The 26,474-nt window shown below is 45.8% G+C and overlaps 1 protein-coding gene across 2 annotated transcripts in view; it reads left to right on the top strand.

Annotated features, from left to right (window-relative positions):
* The first annotated feature begins 10,442 nt into the window (after positions 1-10,442).
* Positions 10,443-26,474, top strand: part of FAM20A (FAM20A golgi associated secretory pathway pseudokinase) — a 38,923-nt gene continuing 22,891 nt past the window's right edge. For both annotated transcript variants that reach the window (XM_066236202.1, XM_066236203.1), the window contains exon 1: positions 10,443-10,837. In XM_066236202.1, coding sequence (XP_066092299.1) covers positions 10,443-10,837 — 395 coding nt within the window. The remainder of the gene's footprint in view (positions 10,838-26,474) is intronic.

The following is a 26,474-nucleotide window of genomic DNA, read 5'->3' as shown; positions in this document are numbered from 1 at the left end:
CCCAATGACCGCTGCTTCTAGCTGGTAATGATTCAAGTAGACTGGAAAAAGCCATTTGCAGCATGCGTGGATATGGAGCTTCTGTTCTCCTCTGCCTGGAGAGTTGAGACCAGGTTGCTTTTTCCTGGAGCTCTGTGACTGTGGCATGGTAAAGAGAACCTTGGGATACACTCAGCTGGGTGGCAAAGGTAAATTCATAATACAAGTTGGCAAAAGGAGGAAAGAGAGCTCTAAATTAGGAGTAGGTCCCAGCCTGAAATATGAGTGGGGCATTGAGGTAGGAGGGATAAAGGAAACACTATATATTAAGCAAAGCAGCAGAAAATAGGACTATCAACACCCACAACAGAGATCTTTGAGGGAAGAATAAAAAACCTGACTATTCAGGCAAAACATAGTTAAGTGGCCCTTGTGCAAATGAGATCAGTTTACCTGCTTCTTGGAAGAAATACCCTAGGCTCGTCCACAGTGTCGTAGATGGGGCCGATGGCCCTGGGCACCTTCAGCCTTCAGTGGCAAACCCCAGCTTTCTGGGCAAGGTTAGGTCATAGGTGGCTGGAGCAGGGCTGGAAGAGACTGAACCCTCCCTTAGAGGAGCAAGGGGGAAGCCCACCTTCCAGTGTCCCTGTTTCCTCATAGCAGAGGCATGTAAGCCTGGCAGGCTTTAGCTCAATGACCTTCCTTTCCACTGTTGAAGCAGGACCCAGATGGCATCCTATGAGACCCCTTTGGGGTATTGGAGCCTTTAAGGGTGTATCCTAAAAGCTGGTAGTTCCCCTGATCTCTATTGGGCTTTTTCTGCCTCTAGGTATCTTAAAAGCCATTCTCAGAAGATCTAGCTGAGGGGTTTGAGGATCCCCATCTGCCTATATAAATCTTTTCCATATATCTGTAGCTATTTGGAAAAGGACAAAACAGTGTTATTAGCTAGATCTAATAAAGAAGGTAGTAGTTTGCAGGTGAAAAAGATTTGGTGTCTCCTGTTCATCAGCATTCAAAGGAAATGTAAAATTATTTTTTTTAAGTAAAAGAGCTTTCTCATTTTTTTAATTTGTGAGTCTCTCTTTTATTCTCTCTGCGATATCTCCAGTTGCCTGTCTTCAATATCATTGATTCTCTCCTCTTTCTGGCCTCTTCTATTAGCTAAGCTTGCTACCTCATTTTTCAGTTTTGTACTGAGTTTTTCATCTCTGTTTGGTTCTTTTTAATAGTTTCAATTTCCTTGGTGAAGTGCTTTTTGTTCACTAAGTTTTTTTTTTTTTTTGAGCTCACTAAATTGTCTTTCAGTGTTTTCTTGTATCTTATTGAGTATTTTTTAGAACTTCAATTTTTAATTCTCTGTCATTAAGCTCCAAGGCTTCCATGCAATTGAGATTTCTTTTTGTTATCAATTGAGATTTTTTTTCTGGAGATTTTCCATCATCTATCTGAGCTATTTCTCTATCTTGTATATCCGTATTTGACTTATTTTTCCTTGATGGCATTTGCAAGTGATATTGTTAATAACCCTAAAAGACATAACTTGGTCTCTCTGGTATGTGTACAGTTGAGGTTCATCTGGGGTTTTTTTCTCTGTGTATAACTGTAGAACTTCTTGAAATTTCAAGGGGTGAGATCGAGAGTATCTCTCATGCCACCATTTCTCTGATGTCACTCCCCTGTGGTGACACAGTGGATAAAGCATCAACCTGGAATGACCTGGAATGCTGAGATCACCGGTTTGAAACCCCCTCTTAATTCTTAATTACTCTTTGTCTTCTTTTCCCAGCCTATAAGTCATACATTCTGTTTGCATGTGCTACCTTTAGTGGTGTCACCACTTTCACTAGTTAACAATTCTTAAGATTACATTTTTCTTGTTCAAATAACTGGTGTACTTTCAGTCTGACCCAAACTGATATAAAATCTAAATGCATTTATATTACCAAATTAACTTTCAGAATGGTGGCTCCAATTTAAAATTCCTTCCCAAGTCCTAGCCAGTGCTGGATATGTTCATTCATTTGTCACAATAAAATTATGATAAGAAAAAAATTATCCTTTTTGGTTGGTTTTATTTGCATTTCTTTAATTACTAGTAAGGCGGAGGAGAAACTATTTGAGCAGATGATATATTGAAAGGAGTTGTATCTAACCAACAGTGGTTACCTCTGGAAAAGGAACTGAGAGAGAGGGAGAAGGAAGAGAAGAGGCTCCTACTTCTTACTCTAAAATCTTGCATAGTGTGTAAATATTATACAAAGATAGAATATTGGTATATTGTGTGTATCATTAAATATATATGTTTTGTGAAAGTAAGGTGCACCAGAGCCCTTTCTGATGACACCCAGGGTTTGGAGTCACAATTGCTACCTTCTTCAGGAGAGCTGAGCAATCAATTTTGGAAGTGGCTTATCTAGACCTATGACCTCAGGTTCCAGTGCTAAACTGACTCATCTCTCTGAGGCTGCACCTTGAACACCAAAAGGAAATGAGGACTTGGCTCAGGTACCTGGTTATGGCAGCTATAGTTCCTGTAATTTTGTAGATAGGAGAATTTCATGCCCATCCTCATTAGAAGAGCATGTGTAAAACCATGAGTTGGATCCTCTGTTCAGATTTTTAGTTCATAACATATGGTCACCATACATCTTGGGAAGAACTGCAGGAGGGTGTAGAGACCACAGGGTCCATTTGCCTTTTCCAATCTATCAGGCAAACACAGGTGAAGCTAGTGAAATGTGGGGGTTTCTTAACCCAGAGACAAGAGGGCATGACTAGTCCATCACAGAAGTGGGCTGCAGTCATCTATTGTGTTCAGAATGATTAACCTTTTTTATACATTTCATCCTTGCTTCCAAATTAGAAAACAAAAGCAGCATGAAGAGAGTTAAGATGATATAATTGAACTAATCACAATTGATCGTTTTATTTTTTTGTCTGACAGGGCTAAAATATTATAATATTGTATTACAAATATTTGAAATCTTCCTTTTAAGAAGAAAGAAGGATTCTTTAATTACCAGACAGCTAGTTGACCTCTGTTGGGCTGAACTCTGCAAGAATTGAAGAAGGGAATGGCGGCAGACAAGAGCAGAACAGATTGCCCTACATATGAAAGGGGAGGGATGAATGGAGAGAACAGGCGCAGTGGGGTAGAGGTGTAGGGGTGGGACATAGAGGGGAAGAAAGGGAGAAGGTGAAACCAAAAGCATGGAGTTTGTGAAGAGAGAGATGTATTAAGGTTGTTTAGAAAGTATAGGGTCATCACATGCCTCACTAATAGAACTTGCACTTCTCCACCACCTCCAACATTACTGAGTCAAGACCTAATGTTAATTTTCAAAGTTTTTTTGGCATCATTTCTATTTATTTTAACCGTATTGATGTTCTGAGACTGACCTTTGAGCCAGTCCAAGACATTTATTTGTGTAACATTTGTTTAATGTTTGTCTCACCCACTAGCTGTGAATTCATATGCTGGATTATGAGTTGCTAGACAACGGTAAAATCCTTTAAGACATGACTTGTAAAGACCCCACAAGTCCCACTTCCCATCTTCTGAAAATGGATGTGTTGTCAAGGTAGTAAAAACCAAAGCAGGGAAAATACAACTGTTATCAGTCTGGTACAAAAATCTCACATAACACATACAGTGTGCTGTTTAGAAAAATTACATGACTGCATGGACTTCTTCCAATTCAAAATGTAAACACAGCTAATTTAAGTCAAGATTATTCTTACACATATTCTTTGCCCTCTATCATGTATTTTCTTTCAAAAAAAGAAAGGTATAATTTTTTCCTTGACTGCTGACCCTCCTTTACCAGTTTAACTTCAGTATCACTTTAGTTCAACCATCTCTTTAAGTAGATAGAACAATCCAGGATATGAGCCCACAGGTAAATTATAGGTATAATGTTTTAATGAAACATTATAAGTATACAGAAAAGCAGAGATAATAATACAACCAATCTCTATATATTTACCATCAAACTTTGTCAAATTTTAAGTTTTTAATAAATCCTTCAGATCATTTTTCTAAGAAAAATTTATTACAGATACTACTGAAACACCATGTCTAATCAACAGCCCCATCTCTCTCACTTGATTCTCATATCCAACCACCACGCTAAATGTGGTGTTCAGCATTCTATTGCATATTTTTAAAATTTTACTACAGCCCAACCAGGCAGTGGCACACGAGATAGACCATTGGACTGGAATGCTGAGGACCCAGGTTCAAAACCCCGAGGTCGCCAGCTTGAGCACAGGCTCATCAGCTTGAGCCCAGGGTCACTGGATTAAGTGTGGGATCATAGACATGAGCCCATGGTCACTGGCTTGAGCCTAAAGGTCCTTGGCTTGAACCCAAGGTCGCTGGCTTGAGCAAGGGGTCATTGGCTCAGCTGGAGCCCCCCCCAGGTCAAGGCACACATGAGAAAGCAATCAATGAACACCTAAGGTGCTGCAACTATGAGTGGATGCTTCTCACCTCTATCCCTTCCTGTCTGTCTGTCTTGTCAGTCTGTCTGTCTCTCTCGCTAAAAAATAAAAATAAAATAAAACTTTACTACATATATATTTCTCCATTAATAATATTAACAATTATTTTGCCAGTTTTGAAGTTTACCAAAAAAGTATCATACTGCTATGCATTCACACACACATACACACACACATATATAAGTATTTATATCCTTTATTGCTGGCAATGAACCCCATAGTTTTCATTTATATTGCATCAATATCCTGAAGAAAATTAATTCTGGAAGAGAACTTTGAAATTGTCTAACTTAAAGTACTTGTTTTACACATGTGGAAAATGAAGGCCAGAGATGTTAAATATTATAATTTAGTCCACCATGTTACTGAGCTAGGTCATGACTGAGCTAGGACCAAAAGCTAAGCTTCCTGACTCCCGGTTCAGTGCTTTTGCTCTTCCTACACAATTTCAGTTACTGGAAATAAAGGTGTGCAAAAAAAGCTTGGTTATTATGTGCTAGTATCATTTTTTAAATTTCAAAATTACCATTTTTTTAGAACTGAGAAGAACTTTAGAGGTCATTCATTTCTGGGGTTCATGCTTCAGATGAGGAAACTGAGGCCCAGGGAAGGTAATTTGGTTTCCCAAGGGAAATGTACTAGTAAATGGAAACAGGACTTTTTATAGCAAGCCCATACTGTATACCCACCATTTATAAAGAACAGACAGTGGGGCTGCTGGTTGGTTGGTTGGTTGGTAGGTTGATTAGTTTCTTAGTTTTCCCCAGTAATAGTGATGGATTGTGCTGACCAAACACATACTTTTCTCTCTAGCCATTATGACCTTATGACACAGCTTAGACAGAACTAGACAGTTGATCCTAGCTAGTCAATTTGTAATGAAATCTATGACTGTATTCTCCTTAGCACCACGTATCACAGTTGGAAATGAGATGGTATGCAGAATATTTTAAATATGCATATTCTCGGCTTCACTTCCAAAGCTTCTGATTCACTAGATCTGGTGCATTTTCATAAACACCCCCAGGTAACTCAGAGCCATAGGCTGCGCTCTGAGAAATCCTTATGTAGAGGCATCATGTTTGGCTCATGAATAGAAAATTCTGGACTTTCTAGCTCAGAATAAGACTGGGTACAATACCAAATCCATATCAGCTTTCTTAATCTCCCTCCGCTCTGAATCTGTCATGTGCAGAACTTTAACTGTCTCCCTCCTCCCTTACTCATTAGCTAGCAGCAAAGGTAGCATTGCCCTCACATGGATCCGTCCATACAGTGACAAAAGTCCCGAGGGACACGGATGTCTGCGGTTAGCACACTTTACCTTACGTCTCTCACTTATTGCTCTTTCAGTAGGTCCATCTTGATTCCTAAGGTTTAGATATTCTAACTATAACAGCTAACATTTATCTGGGGCTAGATTTTTTTTTAAACCACTCCCCCCATACATGAGCACACACAGACCCACCTACACACACACCACTCACTCCACAGGAATTTGCTCACTCTCAGCTGCGTGCCTTGCTGTGTACAAGGTCCTAGGAAAGCAGGAAAGGAAAGACAAAGCATACTGGCCTTGGACCTGAGGAATTACCAGCTAGTGTAGGAAAAGCAACCACACAAACTAGAAACAATTAGTCTTTTTTAAACAGCATGTAAACATATGCAAAGATAGAAGCTTCACAGATTGTGGAACTCTTGTGTTTAAATGTTGGCTGTTGTTTTTCACGGTTTAATTTCTGGAAGTAGAGAGACGGAAACAGGAATGCCCTTGGCATTTGCCCCTCTGAAAACGTGCAGTGCCACAGTTTCCTGAATGGGCTTAGCATACTACCTAGTACTCTTACTTAATTGTCTCATAGGTACAGACAGGCTTTGTTTCCCTAACAATCATAAAAGATGCTGGAGGAAGACAGGAGCCATGTTGTATATTTCGTGACTCTCCCAGTGTCCAAAACTATGTTAGTTTATTTTATTTTAACCAAAATTTAAGCCCCCACTGTGTACAAGGCCCTGTGAAAGATGGTACCATTGCAGAAATGGCCTTAGATCCCCCATTCTTAATTATTTCCCTCCATTCACACACCTAAAATGTCTTAAGGCTCCAAGTAATGGGCCCTGTCCTCAGAGTTCTGTGACCATAGATAAATTATGCTTGCTCGCCGCACTGAAGGGGTCATTCTCCAGAGAGGAAGGCCGACACATGTACTGTATTAGATTGCAAAGTCTGCTGCAACAAAGTCCCACAATGTGGATGGCTGAAACAACAGAAATGTACTGTCTCACAGTTCTGGAGACCTCAGTCTACGATGAAGATGTTGGCAGGGTTGGTCCCTTCTGAGGGTTGTGAGGGAGAATCGATTGCATGCCTCTTGCCTCGTTTCTGGGGGTTTGCTGGCAACCTTTGATGTTCCTTAGCTTGCAGATGCACCACCTAGCCTCTACCTTCCCCTTCCCATGGACTTTTCCCTCTGTGCATATGTCGAGATCCACATTTCCCCTTTTTATAAGAACACCAGCCATATTTGATTTAGGTAGGGCTCACGCTATTCCAGGATGACCTCATCTTTACTAATTACATCTGCCACAATCCTGTTTCCAAATAAAATCACATTCTGAGGTTCTAAGAGTTAAGACTTCAACATATCAATTTGGGGGTGACACAAATCAACCCATTACATATACAAACAACTAAGCGGAACATGGTCAATGCTTTAATAGGTGTGCATGCAAACAGCTAGGAGGGTTCATGACAGCACATGGCACCGAGCTCAATGGGCATGAGGACAAGCATCAGACAAGATGGGACAAGTGGCCAAAGCTTGGGTGGACCATTTTCCAGGTAGGGAAAAAGGAGCTTTTTGATTAAAATTGTGTCTGTGAGAACATAAAGCACTTTGGGAAGTACAAGAAGTATTATGGGGTGAATACTGAGGGGGGATATAAAAGAGAGGGGGAGATAAGGGTGGAAAAGGAGACAGACATCTAACCGTGAAGTCACAACACGAGTGACCTAATCCAGAGGCAACAAGATGTTATTAAGGCTTTTCAACCATGAAAACATCACGGTTGTATTTGCATTCTACAAAGGTCAGTCTGGCAAGAGTTCTGGTTAGATCAGAACACAGGGTGGACACTAAAATGGGTCATCTTGGAAACAGATAGGTCAGTTAGGAGCCTATTGGCAAAAATATAAGAAAGAGATGATGAGGCCCTGGGAACATTCAAGAGCAGTAGAAATGGAAAGGGGGAATTGATTTGCCATGGGAGGCTTGAAACAGAATGATGAGTCCTAGTAAACAGCAGGTGGAAATAACCTGAGTGTGAACTCAGGTGTATACAAGGCAGGCAGGGAAGGCAGGAGCAGAAGGGAGATGCGTTTCTCAGAAGCAAAGGAAGAGATTTAGACAAACCTTGAGGAGCGTGGCATCTGACTGGCCAAACCTGTCTCTAGGATTTCCACTTTCCACCCCAACCCCATTGACACTTCAGGTCTGACTCCTAGTCATGGTTTTGCCCTTGACCTTTATAAAGTGTTTAGATAATCTCCAACTGAGTTGGGAATATTGTTCTACAGATTGAGGCCAGACTCGCTCAGGGAGCATGACCCCAAGGGTGGGGGAGAATGAAAGTCACAAGACTTAGGATGGCTACAGGCCCTTGTCCTTCACCAGCCCAGTAATATGCAAATCAGCTCGCCACATAGTCCCTGCACATGGAACACCTTTCCATGCCTGACTTCATCCACTGGCCACGACGTGTCAGAAGCTGAAAAGTTTCTCTGAAACTAGAGACCAGTTAATTTAATTCCAGATAAAAAGGAGGTGGTGCAAGAAACCCTAAAAATGCCCGTCACTGTCCCCAGCTGACTAAAACAGGTGGCAGTCCTACCATTGTGGGCTTTCTCACTTGGACTGGGCATTCAGGCCACAATGTGCCCCTGATAATGTTCCCTTTCTGGTATCTCCCTTTTCCATAGTTTGCTATTTTTGTCCCACTCACAAGTCTCAAACTACACCAGTGGACTACAGAAACCAAGAAACAAGCATATTTCTAGCACACACATTTCACACTGTCGGGGGCTGGCTGTTCTAAGCAAGTTACATAGTTTAACTCAGTGAAACTACACACTAACCCTGTGGAGAAGGCTATTACTGTCTTCACTTACAGATGAGGGGCTGGCAAAGCCACAGGTATCACCCATTGAACCACAGGTGGGAAAAACTCTGGTCTGAATTCACCAGTCAAAGTATCTGAGGGTCTTGACTCCAGTAAAGGAAAGAAGTAAAAAGCAGGATGACCACGTGTGGAAAGCTTTGCTGCCTGGACAAGCAGCTCAAGGCAAAGATCTATTTTCTTACATATGTGGGACGGGGTGGGGGGACCTCCCCACTCACACGGAGCCTTCATTTTCCTACCATGTCATTACATAGAGGGGCCAGGAGTTCCCGCTTTCTCAAAAGGAAAATTGGGTGGGGACTATTACAGAATAGCAAGAAAGAGCCTTCTACGTGTCCCTCCACTGATTCATTTGGGTGGACTATTTTTACCCTGAGCTAAATCCAAAAGTTCAGAGTGGGGTGATCTGGGCACCCCCTGCCTCCTTGGGTGCAAGGAAAATTTCCTGTTTGTAAGGTGCAAGCACCTTTGGAATCAAGCTCCATCCAAACAGGAAAAACACCAAGATTTTAGGTAAAATTGATGCCTGATATTTAAAAATCAAACGTTACACTCACTAAGTGGGTGTTTCCTGAGCACCTATTACATGGGTACACATGACGCCCAGTTGTTGTAGATCTAGTGTGTGCTCTGTGGGAAGAAACAAAGAGAGAAAAGACCACACACACACACACACACACACACACACACACACATCTGGCCAGTATTACAGGAGAAAGGCTTTCAGGGGGCTGTCTTTTTTCTAAAAAAGAAAGAAAGAAAGAAAAAGAAAGAAAGGAAGGAAAGGAAAGGAAAGAGAGAGAGAGAGAGAGAGAGAGAGAGAGAGAGAGAAAGAAAGAAAGAAAGAAAGAAAGAAAGAAAGAAAGAAAGAAAGAAAGAAAGAAAGAAAGAAAGAAAGAAAGAAAGAAAATGGCAGGGAGGGAGGGAGGGAAAAAGAAAGAAAACAAGAGAGGAAAAGAGAAGAGAAAGGAAAAGAAAAGAATTTTACACTTACGCCGCTGGAGTTCTCCAAAGTGTCAGGGCTGAACCCTGGGCAAGGCAAGCTGGAGGCCCGGGGCAAGGGGGTTTGGCGCGAGAAGAGGGTTGGGTGACAAGGTGGAAGGGCAGGGCCCGCACAGGGATCAGAGTTGGCTGGCGAGCTGCGCCAGAGGCAGGTGCCAGCTGAGAGTGGGCGGAGGTGCGGGCACCCGGCCAGACGAGGGAGGCCGGCGCTACCTCTGCCTCTAGGAGTCGGGCGCGCAGAAGAGCTCGCGAGGTGGAGCCGGGGGGCACCGGCGTCCCCGCCGCCCGCAGAAGGAGCCGCGGGAACAGTCGCAGCAGCAGCCTCGGTGACAGCATCCTCTGGAGAGACGCCCCGGGCTCCGCGGCTGCCTTGCTCCTCCCTGAGGCGAGCGCCGCCGCCCGCGCGTGTTTCTGCTGCTCTGGCCCCGCCGCCCGTCCGCTCGCGGGGACAGCCACACCAGCGCCCCCCGCCCTTCACCCTCCGCGGGTTCCCGGGCGCCCGGGCGCCGAGAGAGAAGGAGCCAGAAACAGGGGTCCGGGAGACCATCGCTGCTTTCCACTCCGCTCAGAGAGGAGACGCCCGCCAACACCGCGAGACCCCGCGCTCTCTGCACCCGGTCCCCAAGTTCAAGGACGACACCCCTCAAAAGCGCAACCATCCCGCGCGGTGAGCACTCCGGCCCTATCGATCCCGGCCGGCCCGCAGGAGTGCAGGCGGCCCTCTGCGCCCGGCGTCCCCCCAGGTTCCCGGAGTTGCCCGCGCGCCCAGCGGGGCCATGCCTGGGCTGCGCCGGGACCGCCTGCTGACCCTGCTGCTGCTGGGCGCGCTGCTGTCCGCCGACCTCTACTTCCACCTCTGGCCCCAGGTGCAGCGGCAGCTGCGACCCCGGGAGCGCCCCCGGGGCTGCCTGTGCGCCCGCCGCATCCCCGTCCCCGCTCCGGACCCCGCCGCAGCCGCCCTGGACCCCCGCGCGGGTACGCACAACTTTTCCCCAGCTGGGCCGGGGACTGAGCAGGACCTCGGCGGCCCCGGCTCCAAGCTGCAGGCCCTGTTCGCCCACCCGCTGTACAACGTCCCGGAGGAGCCACCAATCCTCGGGCCGGAAGACTCGCTCCTGGCCGGCCAGGAGGCGCTGCGGTATTACCGGAGGAAGGTGGCCCGCTGGAACAGGTGAGGACTCCGCCCGCCCGCGGGGAGGCAGAGCGCGCGGCCCGGCCTCCCCGCGCCCTGGCCGCAGCCCCGGCCCTGGCGGCTTAGCCCAGCCCACAAACCCTGCTCCTGGGCTCGGAGTGTGTTCCCCACGCAGACCGCACCAGTTGTTGCGGGCCTCATGATTCAGCCCCGAGTAGATCTCAGTGCAAGAAAAAGTTTCTGTGCAGCAGCACAGCCAAGAAATGTTCCCAGCCCCTCCTCCTGGAGCTGCTTCTTGCTTACTCCTTAGCTCCATTCCTGTCCCCTGGGCCATTTCCGCCCTTGCTCTTCGTGTCCTGATGTGGAAAGCCGCTGTTGGACTTCGGTTTTCCAGAACGAGGTTTTCAAAGACAGCAATTCCAGGGCTGGTTCGAATTAGGCACTCCGTTCTTTGGGCGGACCTGGGCACCTTCCAGAAAGCAAGGCTACTCCCTGAAAAGCCAGCTATTTCCCTTTCCTTATTCCTCTGCCCCCGTGAGAGGTCGGCGGGGCCAGAAAAGTAAATGTCAGGTTTCCGATAAGGTCACCTCTATCTGTTTTATTTAAAACCTGGATTGTCCCTTTCTGGTGAGTGTTTTAATTTATAGGCAGCTTCAGTCTCCTGGTGATTTCAGTTGACTTGGATCTGTTGACGCTTGTGCTTTAATAGAAGAAATTTAAAAAAAAAATCTACCTGGGCTTTCTTTAAACCCAAAGCCAAATGTAGAGGAAGAAGATACCAAACGTATTTAGGATAAAATTAAGAAAGTTTTTTTAAGGGAGGGGAGGGGTGGTGTTGGAGAAGATGAAATGGTCAATGCTGAGGTCCCCAGCTAATGGCGGAAAGCTGTCTATATGAGTTAGGATTCTGTTTTGAAGTACAGACTTGTCTAAATATCACTCACATCCACAGATCACTTTTGCACCACACCCATCAATTTTCTTAATACAAGAGATTTCAAAATGAGATGTCATTGGGTAAACAGTCCCTCCCAAGCATAGGGAGACCATAAATCTTAGTGCTAGCCTAGCTTACCTCATTAGTTCAGAGTGCTGAGACTGACTGGGGGAGAAAACCTCTAGAAATTAAAGAGAGTTATTGGCTGAAATCACTGTGGTGAATGTCAATTGAAACTCTATGGCTGATGATTTTCTGTTAGAGAAAGTGGTTCTCAATTCCATCGCTAATTGTGCGCAAAAAAACGGGGGGGGGGGCAATTGTGATTGCTTCTCAGACACTGTCACTTTCAACCTTATCTTTATTGCATCAATAGCATGGGAATCTGGACCAATGAACTAGGGAATTTTGCCCTTAGAAAATTATCTACATGTCTATTGCAGATTTAAGAATGTGGGACTGTGGGCCCTGGCCGGTTGGCTCAGTGGTAGAGAGTCGGCCTGGCGTGCAGAAGTCCCAGGTTCGATTCCCGGCCAGGGCACACAGGAGAAGCGCCCATCTGCTTCTCCACCCCTCCCCCTCTCCTTCCTCTCTGTCTCTCTCTTCCCCTCCTGCAGCTGAGGCTCCATTGGAGCAAGGATGGCCCGGGCGCTGGGGATGGCTCCTTGGCCTCTGCCCCAGGCGCTAGAGTGGCTCTGGTCACAACAGAGCGACACCCCGGAGGGGCAGAACATCGCCCCCTGGTGGGCAGAGCGTCGCCCCATGGTGGGTGTGCCGGGTGGATCCCGGTCGGGCGCATGCAGGAGTCTGTCTGACTGTCTTTCCCCATTTCCAGCTTCAGAAAAGTAAAAAAAAAAAAAAAAAAAAAAAGAATGTGGGACTGTGGGCAGAGTCTCTCCCTTTTCGTAAATGTAGATCCGCATTCACTTAGTCACATTGCTGTGGCCTTAAACTTCCCCACATTACTTCGGTCCTAAAGGAAACCCCAAAGGAATATTCTGGCAGAAAAGCAAAACTTTTTCTCTCCAATCTGCCCTACAATTGATATTGAGCTTGGTTTCTACACCGTGATGTATTACAATAACACACTTCCTGATCAGAAATTATCTTGGTTATTTAACTGAAGGTCATGGGGGAGGGGGACTGGTGACCTTGCTACATTAAGAGAGAATGAAGCAGTTTTGTGTGGTTGGTTGAACATCACACTTGAGATATTTAGTCATCACTTTTTTCTTTTTTGTTGTTTTGATTTTTTAGAGAGAGAGGAAGGGAGAGAGACAGAGAAAGAGAAAGAGAGAGATAAACATTGGTTTGGTCGTTTCGTCTGTTCATGCTGTCATTGGTTGACTCTTGTATGTGCCCTGACTGGGGATAGAACCTACAACCTCAGCATGTCCAGATGACACTCTAACCAACTGAGCTACCCAGCCAGGGCCTCACCACTTCCTTCTAATATTTGAGATCGCCAGTGCAATTTGTGGGCTGTCAGCTGTAGGAGGGTCCCGTGAAACTGGACCTGAGAGGCAGAGAACAGTCTATCTGCACCCAAACGGAATTGTAAATGTCAATGGGATGATATCAGTGAGCACGTGTGTTGTTCCGTACTTCAGGGTTACATATGGAACAGAGAAGACTCATTAGCCAGCATGAATTTGAATGGGAGCTGTATTGTGAGAGGTAGTCCTCATTACCTCAAAGGAGAGAGTACCCTAACCAATAGGAGGGCACATGGAAGCACTGATGGTGCCCACCATCCTGCTGTCCTCTGCAGGGCCAGGGAAGGCTCCGGATCTCACTGCAAATAATTAGAACAGACAGCAAAGGAAGAAACAGTGAATGACCTTGCTAATTGCTTATCTCTTGCACAGACAAACCCTCCTTGTTTGGAGCCACAACCCAGCCAATACTTAAACACCCAGGACTGATAGACACATGTGGATGTACCATGCCAATAATTATCTAACATTAGCTGCTATCCAAAATAATCGTATCAGCAAACCATCTGCCAAACCAGGAGAGGCGCAGGTAGTAAAAATAAGCCAAATCAGCATTCTTCACCACTTTGCAGAAGAGACCATTAGTCTGAGTGATTCTTCTTATTCTCTTTTTTTTTTTTTTTTACCAACACACTAATAAGTAATGAAGCCAGAAATTATCATTCTATAACTTGAGCTCATTACCGATGGGAGATAGGTGATGGGCCGTCTTCTCCCCCCAGACATTCATTTTTGATTTCACACCATGGAAGATGGAGCTCGTACATTGTTTTTGAATGTTTTAGGTTCCCAGTCAATATTTGTTCGTTGGATGTCAATGATTAGTGAAGTTGAAATGTGAAAGACATGCCCTGTGTGGGGGGTGGGCTCTGTGCATGCTATCTGACCCTCAGGCTTTCTCCTCAGCCCGCCCGCCCGTTCTTCCCTCTCTTCCTCTGTTCCCTCCTCAAAATGTGACTAACTGCAGCACAATCCAGGTTAAAAATATAATCAGGAGAAGTATTTCTGTCAAGTCATCGACTACTGATCACAGCGAGCGAGCCAGCGCCAGGCTCCATCCACCAGGCACGATGACACCTGTCTTGAATAGTGAGGAGGAGAGAGAAGGCATAGGCAGGAAGGGAAGGGCGGGCTTCACTGTTTCAGGCTGTAAACCAACCAGCTGGAGGCAGCCTTTTCCTTTCAAGGTCATGATGGGAGGCAGGACCTACCTGGAGCACAGGTAACTAACTGTACAGGTTGTTACTATTCTTGCATCTTAGAGGCTGAGCTTTGGATGTCTTCCCTGCCCACAAGCTGCCCAGGCCAGAAGACATCTGTCCTTTGCCATGTTAATGCTGGTCAGCTTGGCCTGGCCTTTTGCCCACATATCTTTGTTTGGCTCCTCTACATCCCTCTGGCCTTGACTGGCAAGGTCACACCGGATCATGCCTCACTGGTGTAGAAACTGCAGCAGCTACCACACAAACAAGAGTTTCCTACTCTCCACTCTTCTTTCCTGACGCCTTCCTCGGGTTTCAGGAAAGTTACATGTTCCTGCAGGTATAGACCCTGCGTTTCTCAGAGGCGTGTGTGCCCGCCTCCCCCATCATCGGGAACTCCTGGCTTGCCCTCTCTGGTCGCCTTGCTGCCACCAAAAGAGAGTAAAGAAAGTCTAACCCTGAGTTGCAAAATCACAGCAAAGAGACTGGGCAGCTTTTCAAAAATGACAGTTGTTCAAGGGGAGTAAGTTGGCCCAGGTTTTTCTGGAGAGAACTGTGAGAAGATCCAGGAGCTAAGGCAGGTTGGGGGGAGGGTTGGGGGGAGAGCTAGGAAAGAGGGCAAAGCACCCAGCTGGAAATGACAATGGTCTCATCTAGGTGTTTTTTGAAAGAAAATCTTCTTCCCGAAATGGCATCTGTGGAATGAAAAGTAACTGCCTTTCTATTCTCACCTCCTCATTCTCCCCTCACTCCCACTTTCTTATCTCTTTCCTGCTTACCTCAGGCTGGCACCAGACAACTTGGAACACAGCTTTATTGGGAGCAGGCAGTTCAACCTACAGGGTGGATGAAAGTCTAGGTTCTTACTCATGGCCGGTGGCCATTTGCCTTTCCCCAGGGTCAGCAGGGCCTTGGTCCTCTGAGCCTTGCACTGATGGTGCCAGGCTAAGAAGGGAAACGGACTTCTCCAGCTTGAGATGGACTTCAACCACGACCTGTGTGTGGTTAGCAGAGCGGGTGGGAATCCTGATGTCTGCTTCCCGCTTCCCCCGTCAGAGCTTTGCTTGGCTGACTTGGGAAGAGCTTTAATTCTTGTGGTTTCTGAATCCCTGGCCTTGTTGCTAGAGGAAACTCCTTCGCTCTTCTGAAAATCCAAACCTCTGAGCAGATGGCTTCAGAGCAAGCCAACCCAGAAGCCCCTTCCTTCTCCATCATTCCGAAGCCCAGCCTCCCTGCCATTACCCAGCAGAATCAGGGAGGGAGTCGAGGCTGTTCATCTAAGGAGGACAGGCAAGGAAAGCTCATCCGAGGGAACTTCCTATTTCCAAATATTATCGAAATGAAGCCCCTCAGAAGTGGAGGATGTTCTTCAGCTGTTCAACTGTGTCCCACTCCTGACACTCTCCTTCCTCAATCCTGGGAACTGAACTGGCTAGTTCTTTGCATGCAAGTCTGCTGGAAACATGCAGGATATGTACTAAGTACTTTACCAACACTTGCTAACCTAGGCCTCACAGCTCCTTAGAGGTAGGTGCATGTGGTAGACAGAATTCCAAGATGGTCCCCTGGACTCCTGGCCCTGGGGTACACACACCTTCTCCTGACTACTCAATTAAATCCTGATGCAGGTAATGCCATAAAGGGCAGCCGACCTCAGGATAGGTTGTTTCTCCAGGTGTGCTTGACCTAGTTACATGAACCCTTTAAAAGCAGAGAGTTTTCTTCAGGAAGTCAAAGATTCAAAGTGTGATAAGGTGTGCTGACCGGAAGGTGAAGGGAGGGCAAAGGAGATTAGCGACCTTTAGGAGCTAAGATTAGCCCCCAACTGACAGCCAGCAAGGAAACAGGAACCTCAGTCCTACAACCATAAGGAAATGAATTCTGCCAACAATAGGAATGAGTCGCGGAAGCAGACGCCCCTCCCGCCACCACCATCCAAACCTGCTGAGGAGAGCTCAGCCTGGCTGACAACTTTCACACAAGTGGACTTCTGCCCTGCATCTCTGCAAGCTAGTCACATGGGTGTTGTTTTAAGCTATGAGGGTTGTGGTAATGTGCTACACAGCAATAGCAAACAAATACAGTGCCACTGTTTACTTCATTTTATAGAGGAAGCTGGGGACAAGGAGGTTATATAACTTGCCTTCTCAAATCAAGCAGCAAGCAAAGCACAGGCAGGCTTTGTACCCACAGGGTCTGGCTCTAACCAGCAGCTACCCCACCTGGCATCCTTTGCACCACCCGGCATCCTTTGATGTCCACAGATCCTCACTTTTCTTCTTCTGGAAAGGCTTTTCCAACGACTGCCTCCACCCATCCTTGCCCCTCCCGGATGGGACACACCCTCTCCATATAATACCATATTGCTTTTTATGACTGTGTACTGTCCAGCTTCACGACAGCTGTCTGGAGTTTTAGGTGACAATAAATAGCCACTTGCTCCCAGCACAAAAAGCCCCAAGTTTGCACATGGTCACACTAACACATCTGCTTCATGGTTTCCCAGAGAGGAGAGCCAGAGTCAATATCTGTGGGACAAATAATTAGGAGCAGACAACATCAGGATGGGGGGGGGGGATGTTAGTCTATGGCCTGTTATGTCATATGACAAAAGTGTTGAACAAAAACAATCACAACTATAAAATCTCCCCCATAAAAGTCTACTCTCCATAAAAGTCTAAGGCTAGAGACCACCTTCCTGAGACATTATAAAATTTGAATCTGGGGTTCTCCCCTATTGCAGTCATCTAAATGAAATAAATTTCAAAAGAAATAAAAAGTCCCAAAGGAAAGTTGAGAAGGTGCCATTTGCCAATGAGAGGAAATTTCCCCAGCTTCCTGTGCTTCCAGAAAAAAGCCTCCAAAACGTCTTGCACAAGAACAGGGGTGGCCTGACCAGGCAGTGGCACAGTGGATAGAGCGCTGAACTGGGATGTGGAGGACCAGGTCCCAGGCTTGAAACTCCGAGGTCGCTGGCTTGAGCATGGGCTCACTAGCTTGAGCGCAGGGTCGCTGGCTTGAGCGTGGGATCATAGACATGACCCCATGGTTGCTGGCTTGAACCCAAAAGTCCCTGGCTTGAGCCCAAGGTCGCTGGCTTGAGCCCAAGGTCACTGCCTGAGCAAAGGATCAATCACTCTGCTGTAGCTCCCCCCCCCCCCAGTCAAGGCACATATGAGAAAGCAATCAGTGAACAACTAAGGAGACTAAGGAGCTGCAATGAAGAATTGACACTTCTTATCTCTCTCCCTTCCTGTCTGCCCATCCCTATCTGTTCCTCTCTCTGTCTCTCTGTGTCACACACACACACACACACACCAAAGAACAGTAGGGAACACAGAGGCCCCAACTTAGCTGGAGCAATCCCTGCTCTGCCCGTGGGCAGGTGCTGACCTGTGTTTTTCTTGTGATTATTCATTAAGCTAGAGCCTGCGGATTCTGCTGAAAAGCAGGCTTGCAATTGGCTAAAAGCCAAGTGAGGATAGCATTCTAGAGAGTTGCAGTGGTGGTGGGGCAGAAGTTACCAGCATCTGTGTACCTGTAATTATAGGTGAGCATACACATTTAAGCCTAAAGAAAACCATAGCATAGGGTTAAAAAAAAAAAAAAAAAAGGCTTAGTTCTCTCTGTGGCCTGTCAGTTGGCAAGATGTCTCGTGGTGGGAATGTGAAATCAGGACAGAACTGAGCTGGAGTGCCTTGCAGATGCTGGCATCCAGGACTTCCAATCCCCAGAGCCTGACCTTGGAGGCCAAGCTCTGCAGACAGCCCACATAATTTGGCTTGAGCAAGAGGCAAAGTTAGGAAGCAGCAAAGGGCCTATTTTATTGGATTCACTAGTAATAAACCACATACATTTGGGAAACCACAGGAAATAGAACATAGTAGAGGACTAAGGTTTCTGAGAAGCCAAGAACCTGTAATAAAATTCAGAAGAATGTGGAGAGTCAAAGAGAAACCTAAGGAGCGTTGGCACAGGGACACATGAACTGAGCAGCTGGACCGTCAACTCCAAGGTGGCCTGGGAAAGGATAGGATTTTGGAAAACACAGGCAAGGTTGATGGCTTAGAAAAGAGCTCTGCTGGCGAAAGACAGAGGGGCTCAGCCTGGGAAGTCAAGTGCAACTCTCCCATTGGAAACTTGCCTTCAGCTCTCGATGCCTGGGTCAAGCTCCGTGGGGCGTTGGTAAAAATCGTTGGTGATGTTAACCAAAATGAGTCCACAGGGAGAGATGAATGGTCTCTCCTGGCCAATTCAAGTGTCCTACAGGGTCTCAGTTTCACTCAAATGGGATTTTTATATCTCTGACTCATTTTCTCCCATACCTGAATAATTACAAATCCTGTAGGGAAGGTATATATATCTCCACACCCAGCTCAATGCCTGCTTTTTCCCCCTGAGTGAAGAATTATGTACAACCAGTCGCAGCTTATTTATACATGCTGTGCTCCTCTGAGCATTCAGAGACACTAGAGAAAGTCAAGTTGACCAACCACAATTCCAACAGCAAATCAAGCCCCATTACTTCAGCATAGGGTGTATTTTTTTAAAATGGGGTCATTGGATCCCACTTAGTTCAAGTGCTGAGGTCTAGATTTCCCTTGAATTTTATGCACAATTTGCATTCTGTACGTGTTTATTTTCCTAGACATCATTCATTATTTTTGCAAAGTATTGCCTACATTCATCGGGATACTGATGTCACTCAGTTTCTGGTGACAGAAACCCAACTCAAACCAACATAAGCAGGAAAAGAAAACATAGACACTTAGGAAAGCAAAACTCAGTAAGGACAGCTGTCTCTACTCTCCTCATTTCAACCTGTTTGTTTTGTTTTTCAATTTTTCCATTGATTTGAGAAGGCAGGGTGGGGAGGGAAGTAGAGCAAGGGAAGGGAGAGAGAGAGAGAAAGACTGAGAGAGAGAGAGAGAGAGAGAGAGAGAGAGAGAGGAGAGAAGCATCAACTGTTGTTTCACTTAATTGTTCCATTTAGTTATATACTTATTGATTGCTTCTCATATGTGCCCTGACTGGGGGGTTGAACCTGTGATCTCTGGTGAGCCAGGTAGACACTTTAATCCACTGAGGCACCTGGCTAGGGCTCCCTCTGCCTGTCTTAATCCCCTCCTGGGTTTGAAATCCCAGCAGCCCTGGATCACAGCGATTAAAGGACTTTTCTGATTTACAAAAAGAAAGACCCCTTACAAAGGCACTGATTGGCCAGGTCTGGAAACACAACCCAGCTGTAGAGGGCTATGATTGGTCCAGCATTTAGGTGAATGCCAACCTCTCAACCAATCACTGACACTAATGAGGCAGAGTCATTGGAAACTCACCCTTTCAGTTCTCTGTTCCGGTGACCTGCCTCAGTGTTGGGAACGGTAGTTCCCTCAAAACCTGGCTGGATGCCCAGAACTGCAGTGACCAGAGTAAAGCTGGGATGCCTGCCACAGTGTCTGACTTCTACAGCTACTGTTCTAGAGTTTTAATAAGACTTTTTAAAAACAAATGTATTAATAACAAATTCTTAACATATGCAAAATTTTTTATACCAACCATTAAAATAAGAATCATTACTTATTTGGGCTTTCTCTTAAATTAACCTTACTCTCTTCACGGGAGCCTAAAGAAGACATTGACATAAATCCAGCTCATTTGTGGGCTCATATCTCTTTCTCCTCAAAGGAGATTCCACTCTGCGCCAAGATACCTGCAATGTAATCCCCCAGGAAAGCACTTACCTTCCTCGGGACCACGTTTCTCCTTCTGTATTTAAGAGGGTGAGTCTGTGGTTCCTGAAGCCTTCTGAAGCTCTGCTTCTCAAGCTGTGCCTATCTTCAACCAGAATTTCTTCTTCAAAGGCTATCAGAGTGAAAAAACGGACATTTTCTAAGTGTGCTCCGTGAACTTTCAGGGTTCTGGGAGGTACTTTGTGGGTTGTGCAAATGGCTGATTCAGTTTTCATTATGAAAAAAAAAAAATGTGCCTTAAGGTAATCTTGGTGAGAAAACTCACACTGGGTTGTGTTGTGCACATGGCAGCACACTGAGCCTGCCACGTGGAACTTATGCAGACAGATGGCTTCTCCTCCTGTCTCTATTTAATTGTGTATCCTGAGATTGCAAGGTGAGCTGTTAAAAACCATTTCCAATCCCAAGTGCTTATGTGTGCTTCTCGGGATTTTTTATACTACGCTACCAAACCAAAGTGCAGAAAGGAATTGGGTACAGAAATAAGACTACACTTGTCTTCCCTGACCCCCCCCCCCGATTCTGAACGCTTGTGTTCATAATTCTATTTTCCCTCTTGTACTTATTGATTGCATTTTTAAAATAATTTTGCATACTTGACCATCTACGTTAGATTTATAGCAATAAATTACAAATTTTTACCTATTTTATATGTTGGGGATTCTGTGTAAGATTTCTTCTGAAAAGAAGGTTCCATTTCTAGAAAAAAGGAAATCCACTGATTTGGAATATATGGAAATAGAGTAAACTTCTTTTCTTCCTTTCTTTATAGTTGATATGGCTAAAACCCAAGCCTCCCTCTCCTATTACACCCCACTCCCATCCATTTCCACCAATGAGAGCATGATATTTATTCTCTAACAACCACCCAGTCCCACCGACATGACTTAATCAATGCTTCTCGCCCCTTGAGCAAAAGAGAACATCTTTTAGGCTCTGACCACTGTTTATATTTGCAGCTTAACAAGTCACTTCAAAACTTAGTGACTTAAAACAAGAACCATTTACCTTAGCTCATGATTCTGCAGATCAGCAATCGGGGCTGGGCTCAGCTATGTGATTCTTCTGGTCTCTGATGGACTCACTCAGGCATCTGTGGTCAGCTGCTGTCTGAACTCTGCTGCTCTGGGATGTACTCCCTCCAATGGGCTCCCATGTCCAAGGCCTTGACTGAGACGGTGACCTTCACTCCATATGACCTTTCATCCCCCAGGTGGCTAATCAGCCATGTTGACATGGCGGCAGCAGGTGACCAAAAAAGAGTGGAAGTGTGCACAGCCCCTTGAGGTCCTGGCCAGAATGTCTAAATGTCACTTCTGTCATATTATTGGCCAAAATATATCAAAGGCCATGGGGGGAGATTCAGGTATCATGGCCATTGAAGAGGAGGTGGTCTATACAACTTAGTACTATTCCACTAAGCAAAGTCTTAGCAACGTCCCTTATGCTCGTGAGTTGTTGGGCAATAGGCAGACAGCTATTGGTGGTAAGAGTCCTTTCTATATATCAATGAGAAAGAAATCTAATATAACCTTTCACAAATCTAATGAAGCTATTATGGACTGACTTGTGTTCCCATAAAATTCATGCATTGAAATTCTAACCCACAGTATACCTCAGATTGTGACTATATTTAAAGATAGGGCCTTTAGAGAGCTAATTAGGGTTAAATGAAGTCTTAAGGGTGGGACCCCACTCCAGCATGGGTGGTATCCTTATAAGAAGAAGGAGAGACACCAGGAATGTGTATGCCATGTGAGGACAAAGTCAGAAGGCAGCCATCTACAAGCCAAGGAGAGAGGCTTCAAACCTGCCTACACCTTGATCTTGGTCTTCCAGCCTCCAGAACTGTGAGAAACAAATTTCTGTTGTTTAAGCTACTCGGTCTGTGGTGTTCTGTTATGGCAGCCTGAGCAGACTTCGAGAGGCAAAGCCATCTCTGAAACTGTCTTCCACCTCCCGGTGTGGTCCTTCCAGCTTCAAGAGGCCTCTTGCCCTGACCTCATCAAACTTCCTCGGCCTCCCTAACTCCCAGACAAGACAGCCTCAATACCTTCCTATGGCCGAGTGTTTGCTCTTCATTTGTTCCCTTTTAATCTGTTTATGGACAGACTTTAAGCTCCCCCTTCTTCTGGAGATGATTTTTGAGGTCAAAAGGTGAAAATTGGCTCTTTGTCTCTCTCTGCATTCCTGCTAGAATAGTCCAAATCCGGATCCATGTGTCACTCTTTAGATAGGTCTTTCTCAACCACTGAGCCAGAGCAGTGACTCTGTGAGGTCAGGATGGGGTTGGGACTCGGTTAGCCCAGAGTGAACACAAGTGGTCTATTGCAACACAGCATGAAACCAGTTCCGAGAGGAGGAAGGGATTGCATTTCAACCAGCAAGGAAATGAGTTTGTGTCAGAAAATCAGCCCATTTGGCAAAATCTCACTGACATCTTGCTTTCTTAACAAGCAGATAGAGGCTTGAGATTCGTGCTCCGACTGCACCGCCTCCCTGGTGTGCAGGGAACACAAGTCCCTCCTCCTTCGAGGAGGTTCTATCCTTAGTCTTAAGTAAATCTTTGACAAAGCTTGACTGTCTCGGCAGCCTCTGTGGAAAAGCAGAGAAGACCCAGGTCAGAGACTCTGGCTGTTAGCTCCTCCTTTTCACTTACTACATGTTGTCACCTCCTTGTGGACCTTCACTTCCTGCCTGTGGATCCAAGGGCTATCTCTTCACGGGGCTTGATGGAACACCAGTAAGATAACATGGGCAGAATGCCCAAAATGTGTTTGTAATGAGCTCTGCACAAATGCAAGTTATTAACAGTATTAAATAAAAAGTCTCATCCTACATTAAATAAGTACCACAAAGCTGTGGCAGAGGCACACAATCAGCATACTCCTGTGGGTCCCAGCCCATTGATGCAAGGTGGGGCCATGTGACTAGCTCTAGGCAATGGTAGGTACTGAAATGACATATATCACTTCCTGGCCAAAGCATTTAAGACCTACTATTTAACAAGTGTCTTCCTTTTATTGTCCTGGGCCACATGCTGGGATCTTGGTGTGCCCATCAAGCTGGGTAGCTGAGTCCCTACTGACCTTCATTAGACAGGTAGCTTGAATGAGAGAGAAAAAGCCTTGTTTGTGTTAAACCACTGAGATTTCAGGATTAAATTGTTACTCTAGCAGGACCTGACTTCACTGCACAAACTCAAGTGTGAAAGAACTATAACAGAGATTTTATTTTTCTATAAACCAAGTGGGACTTATACCCCTTTTCTATGGGGCAAGTTGGGAATTCCATCTCTGTCATTGCCAGTGCTCCTTTCCTCAAACCCTTTGTGCGGGGGCGATGCCCAGAGAGTCTTAGGTAGCAGAGCATTTGCGGAGGAGGGTGGCACCATTGTTTCCATGCCAGCCTAGAGCTCAGGATTAGGATTATTTACAGAAATGCACCTTCTCAGGCACAGCACGTGGCCATTTCTCACCACCTGGACTCACTTCCAGGCCAGACCCCAAATCAACTTTCTTCTCCTAATCTTGGAGTACCTGCACGCTTCCCCCAAAGTCTGTGCTTCTGTAGGCTCTTCCTACTGTCTGTCAAAACACCTGTCTAGCCTATTCCTTGGATTTCCAGAAATAAAAAATAAAACAAAACCAGAGAAGGAGCAGTGTAACCTGTCTAGACATCTGCTTAGTCCTGGATCATAAACCCTCTGTGAGACAGAGACACAATGGCCGCCACCTTCTTAGAACGGGTGCGTGATATTCCACAAGAACAAAAATCCCATTAGTATCTCCATAAATTATCCTAACCCATGGGTGACCGCTCATGCTGAGGAGGAAGACGGACCAAAATCTGCAGTCATTAAGATTGTAAATCGATGGAAAAATTATACCACGCAAATTAGCACTAACTCACAGGCCAAGGGCTTGAAAGAATTTAATCTGTGGGTGGGCCACCAGGAAACTGGCTGATGAACCATGAAAATATGTGCCCCCAGCCTAACCCCCTATTGCAACCCCATACATTCAGATCCCTCCACACTCAGATCTCCTTCAAACGCCCATGCCTGTGTGACAGGCACTAAGACAAAATTCAAACACCTTTAAAATAAATATAATCTGGTAAAGCCTTGATTATCAGAGGATCCAGGGGGTGAACCTTTAAAGGTCCTCATTCTCCTTGGTCCGCTGTGAGTACTGCTGTTTTCTGCACTCTGGAACATGTTACAAGAGAAAAAAGACACACATTCATCAGTGTCATTTGCTAACAATGTATGTGTGTGCATGAAACAAATACTGGTTTATTCCAGGACTGTACAGTTGGAGAATGAAAAGAACCATTTAAGTGGATCAATATCGCATCATTTGCAAGTAACACGTGTGTTTGTATGTTATCAATATGCATGTTAGGTTGGTCTGACAACTAAATGAGTGTGACTCACATTTGCTTTTTTTAAACAATTAAACCACAGTTACAATTTTTGCTGTGCTGAAGATACAGAAAGAGCTTATGAGGCCCCGAGGAAGGCTTTTATGTTATGTATGGGAAATATTAAATTGCAGAGTCCCGAGTCCCTCATAGCCATTTCAGGTCACCATCAGAGGCTTCAGTGCTGTATTTGCTCATGAGTCTGTGCCTCCGGCTTTCTCAATCTCAGCACTACTGACTGACATTTGGGGCCAGATAATTTTCTGTTGTGCTAGGCTCTCCTGTGCACTGGAGGGTGCTTAGCAGAACCTCTGAGCCCTCCTCCCACCGACTGTGACGCAAATGTGTCTCTAAATATCATGACCACCAAGGGGTGAAGTTGCCCTGAGTGAGAACCTCTGATCTCCCCCAGGGAGGTGGTTGTCCTGGGGGAAAAAAATGATGTGCAGCTGTGGGGCCCGTGCTCTGTGAGTCATCACACCATGATGAAGTTGAGAGGCTTCTTGGCCCAGTGTTAATATTTAGTGTTTCCCAAAATGTGTTGTGTGCGATGCAGAATCTAGGGTCTGTCGACAGGTGCTGTGTAAAGGGTTTACAGCTCTCTGAACAGGAGGCCAGAGTGCAGGACTTCGCAGAGCCTTTCCTGCCATCAAGTCACTGTGACTCTCCAAGAGGGCCTACAGTTCGCAGCTCTTTCCACACTTGTTTGCGTGCAGCCAGTGATGTTTGTTAGTCATTTTTGTGTGCTTAGCTCTATGCCCAGGAAGAGAATCTGGGAGACTTGGCCCAGCTGATAGGTATCTGCTAGTTCTCTGCCTTGACTCTGGGGGTCCCCTAGACCAGGGATCATTACTGCCTTCTTCTCCCGGGTGTCCTAGCCACACACATCTTCAGTGATTGATCTGGAAGTTGTTCTGAAGATAGAGAAGCAGGTGTCTCACTGAGGTCTTAGTCCCAACTCTCGGAATGTCCCTCCTAGCTTGCATCTAGCTCATTCTGTTAGGTCATCCAAAATCAACAAGGTCTGCAAAATGGGCAAGTCTAGCCACTTTGATAAAATTATATATTTAAAAAAAAAAAAAAAAAAAGATCACATTTTGGGTCACAAGTACCTAGGGTTCTTCATTTTCATATCACATTTCTGTGTCAGGTAAGCAAATCACTTTATCCCCACGTCCCCAACTACACGCAGCTAACGTCTTCTGTGATACCCGCCACCAGCTGCCCTGAAATGTCTACGGTGATGTTCTCCCTACCTGGACTGAGCCTCTGGATTGCATTTATGGTCTTAGAGATTCCTCTCCCTGAGGGGGAGGTAGGAAAATGGAGCCTGGGAAGTCCGAGGGAAGCATCGGCGGCTCAGAGCTGCAGCGGGAGAAGCCGGAGGACGGTAAACGCCCCAGGTGACGAAGAGCTTGGCCTCAGAAGCCAATTGGCCAGATTCAAATCACTTCTTTGCAGCTTCCACTCCCCAGCCAGGTGAACTTGAGCTAGCTCAAGACAATTCCCTTGCTGTGTCCGTCTCCCCACCTATAAAATGGGGCTGACAGGTGTGATTACATTCAGAGCCCACCCAGATAATCCAGGATTGTTGAGCCATCTCCAGATCCCTAAATCACTTTTGCAAATTCCTTTATTCAAAGGAAACACTGGCCAGTTCCAGGACTAGGATTATGGGTGTTTTAGGCCATTACTCAGCCTGCCACAGGGGCAGAGCTGAGGAAAGCAGAATAGAGCTCTGGCTTTTACCCTAGTAAGCAGACTCAGGAATTTGAACAGTAGTTGCAAATAATTCTTCAAAGTCCTGCTCCCCCACCCCCATGAGGCATAGAGCCTCCTATATAAATGGAATCCCAGAACTCATAG

This window comes from Saccopteryx bilineata, chromosome 6 (assembly GCF_036850765.1).
Source record: "Saccopteryx bilineata isolate mSacBil1 chromosome 6, mSacBil1_pri_phased_curated, whole genome shotgun sequence".
In the NCBI taxonomy this organism is placed as follows: domain Eukaryota; kingdom Metazoa; phylum Chordata; class Mammalia; order Chiroptera; family Emballonuridae; genus Saccopteryx; species Saccopteryx bilineata.
Note: the sequence above shows the minus strand (reverse complement) of the source record. Positions and strands in the feature narration are given on the sequence as shown.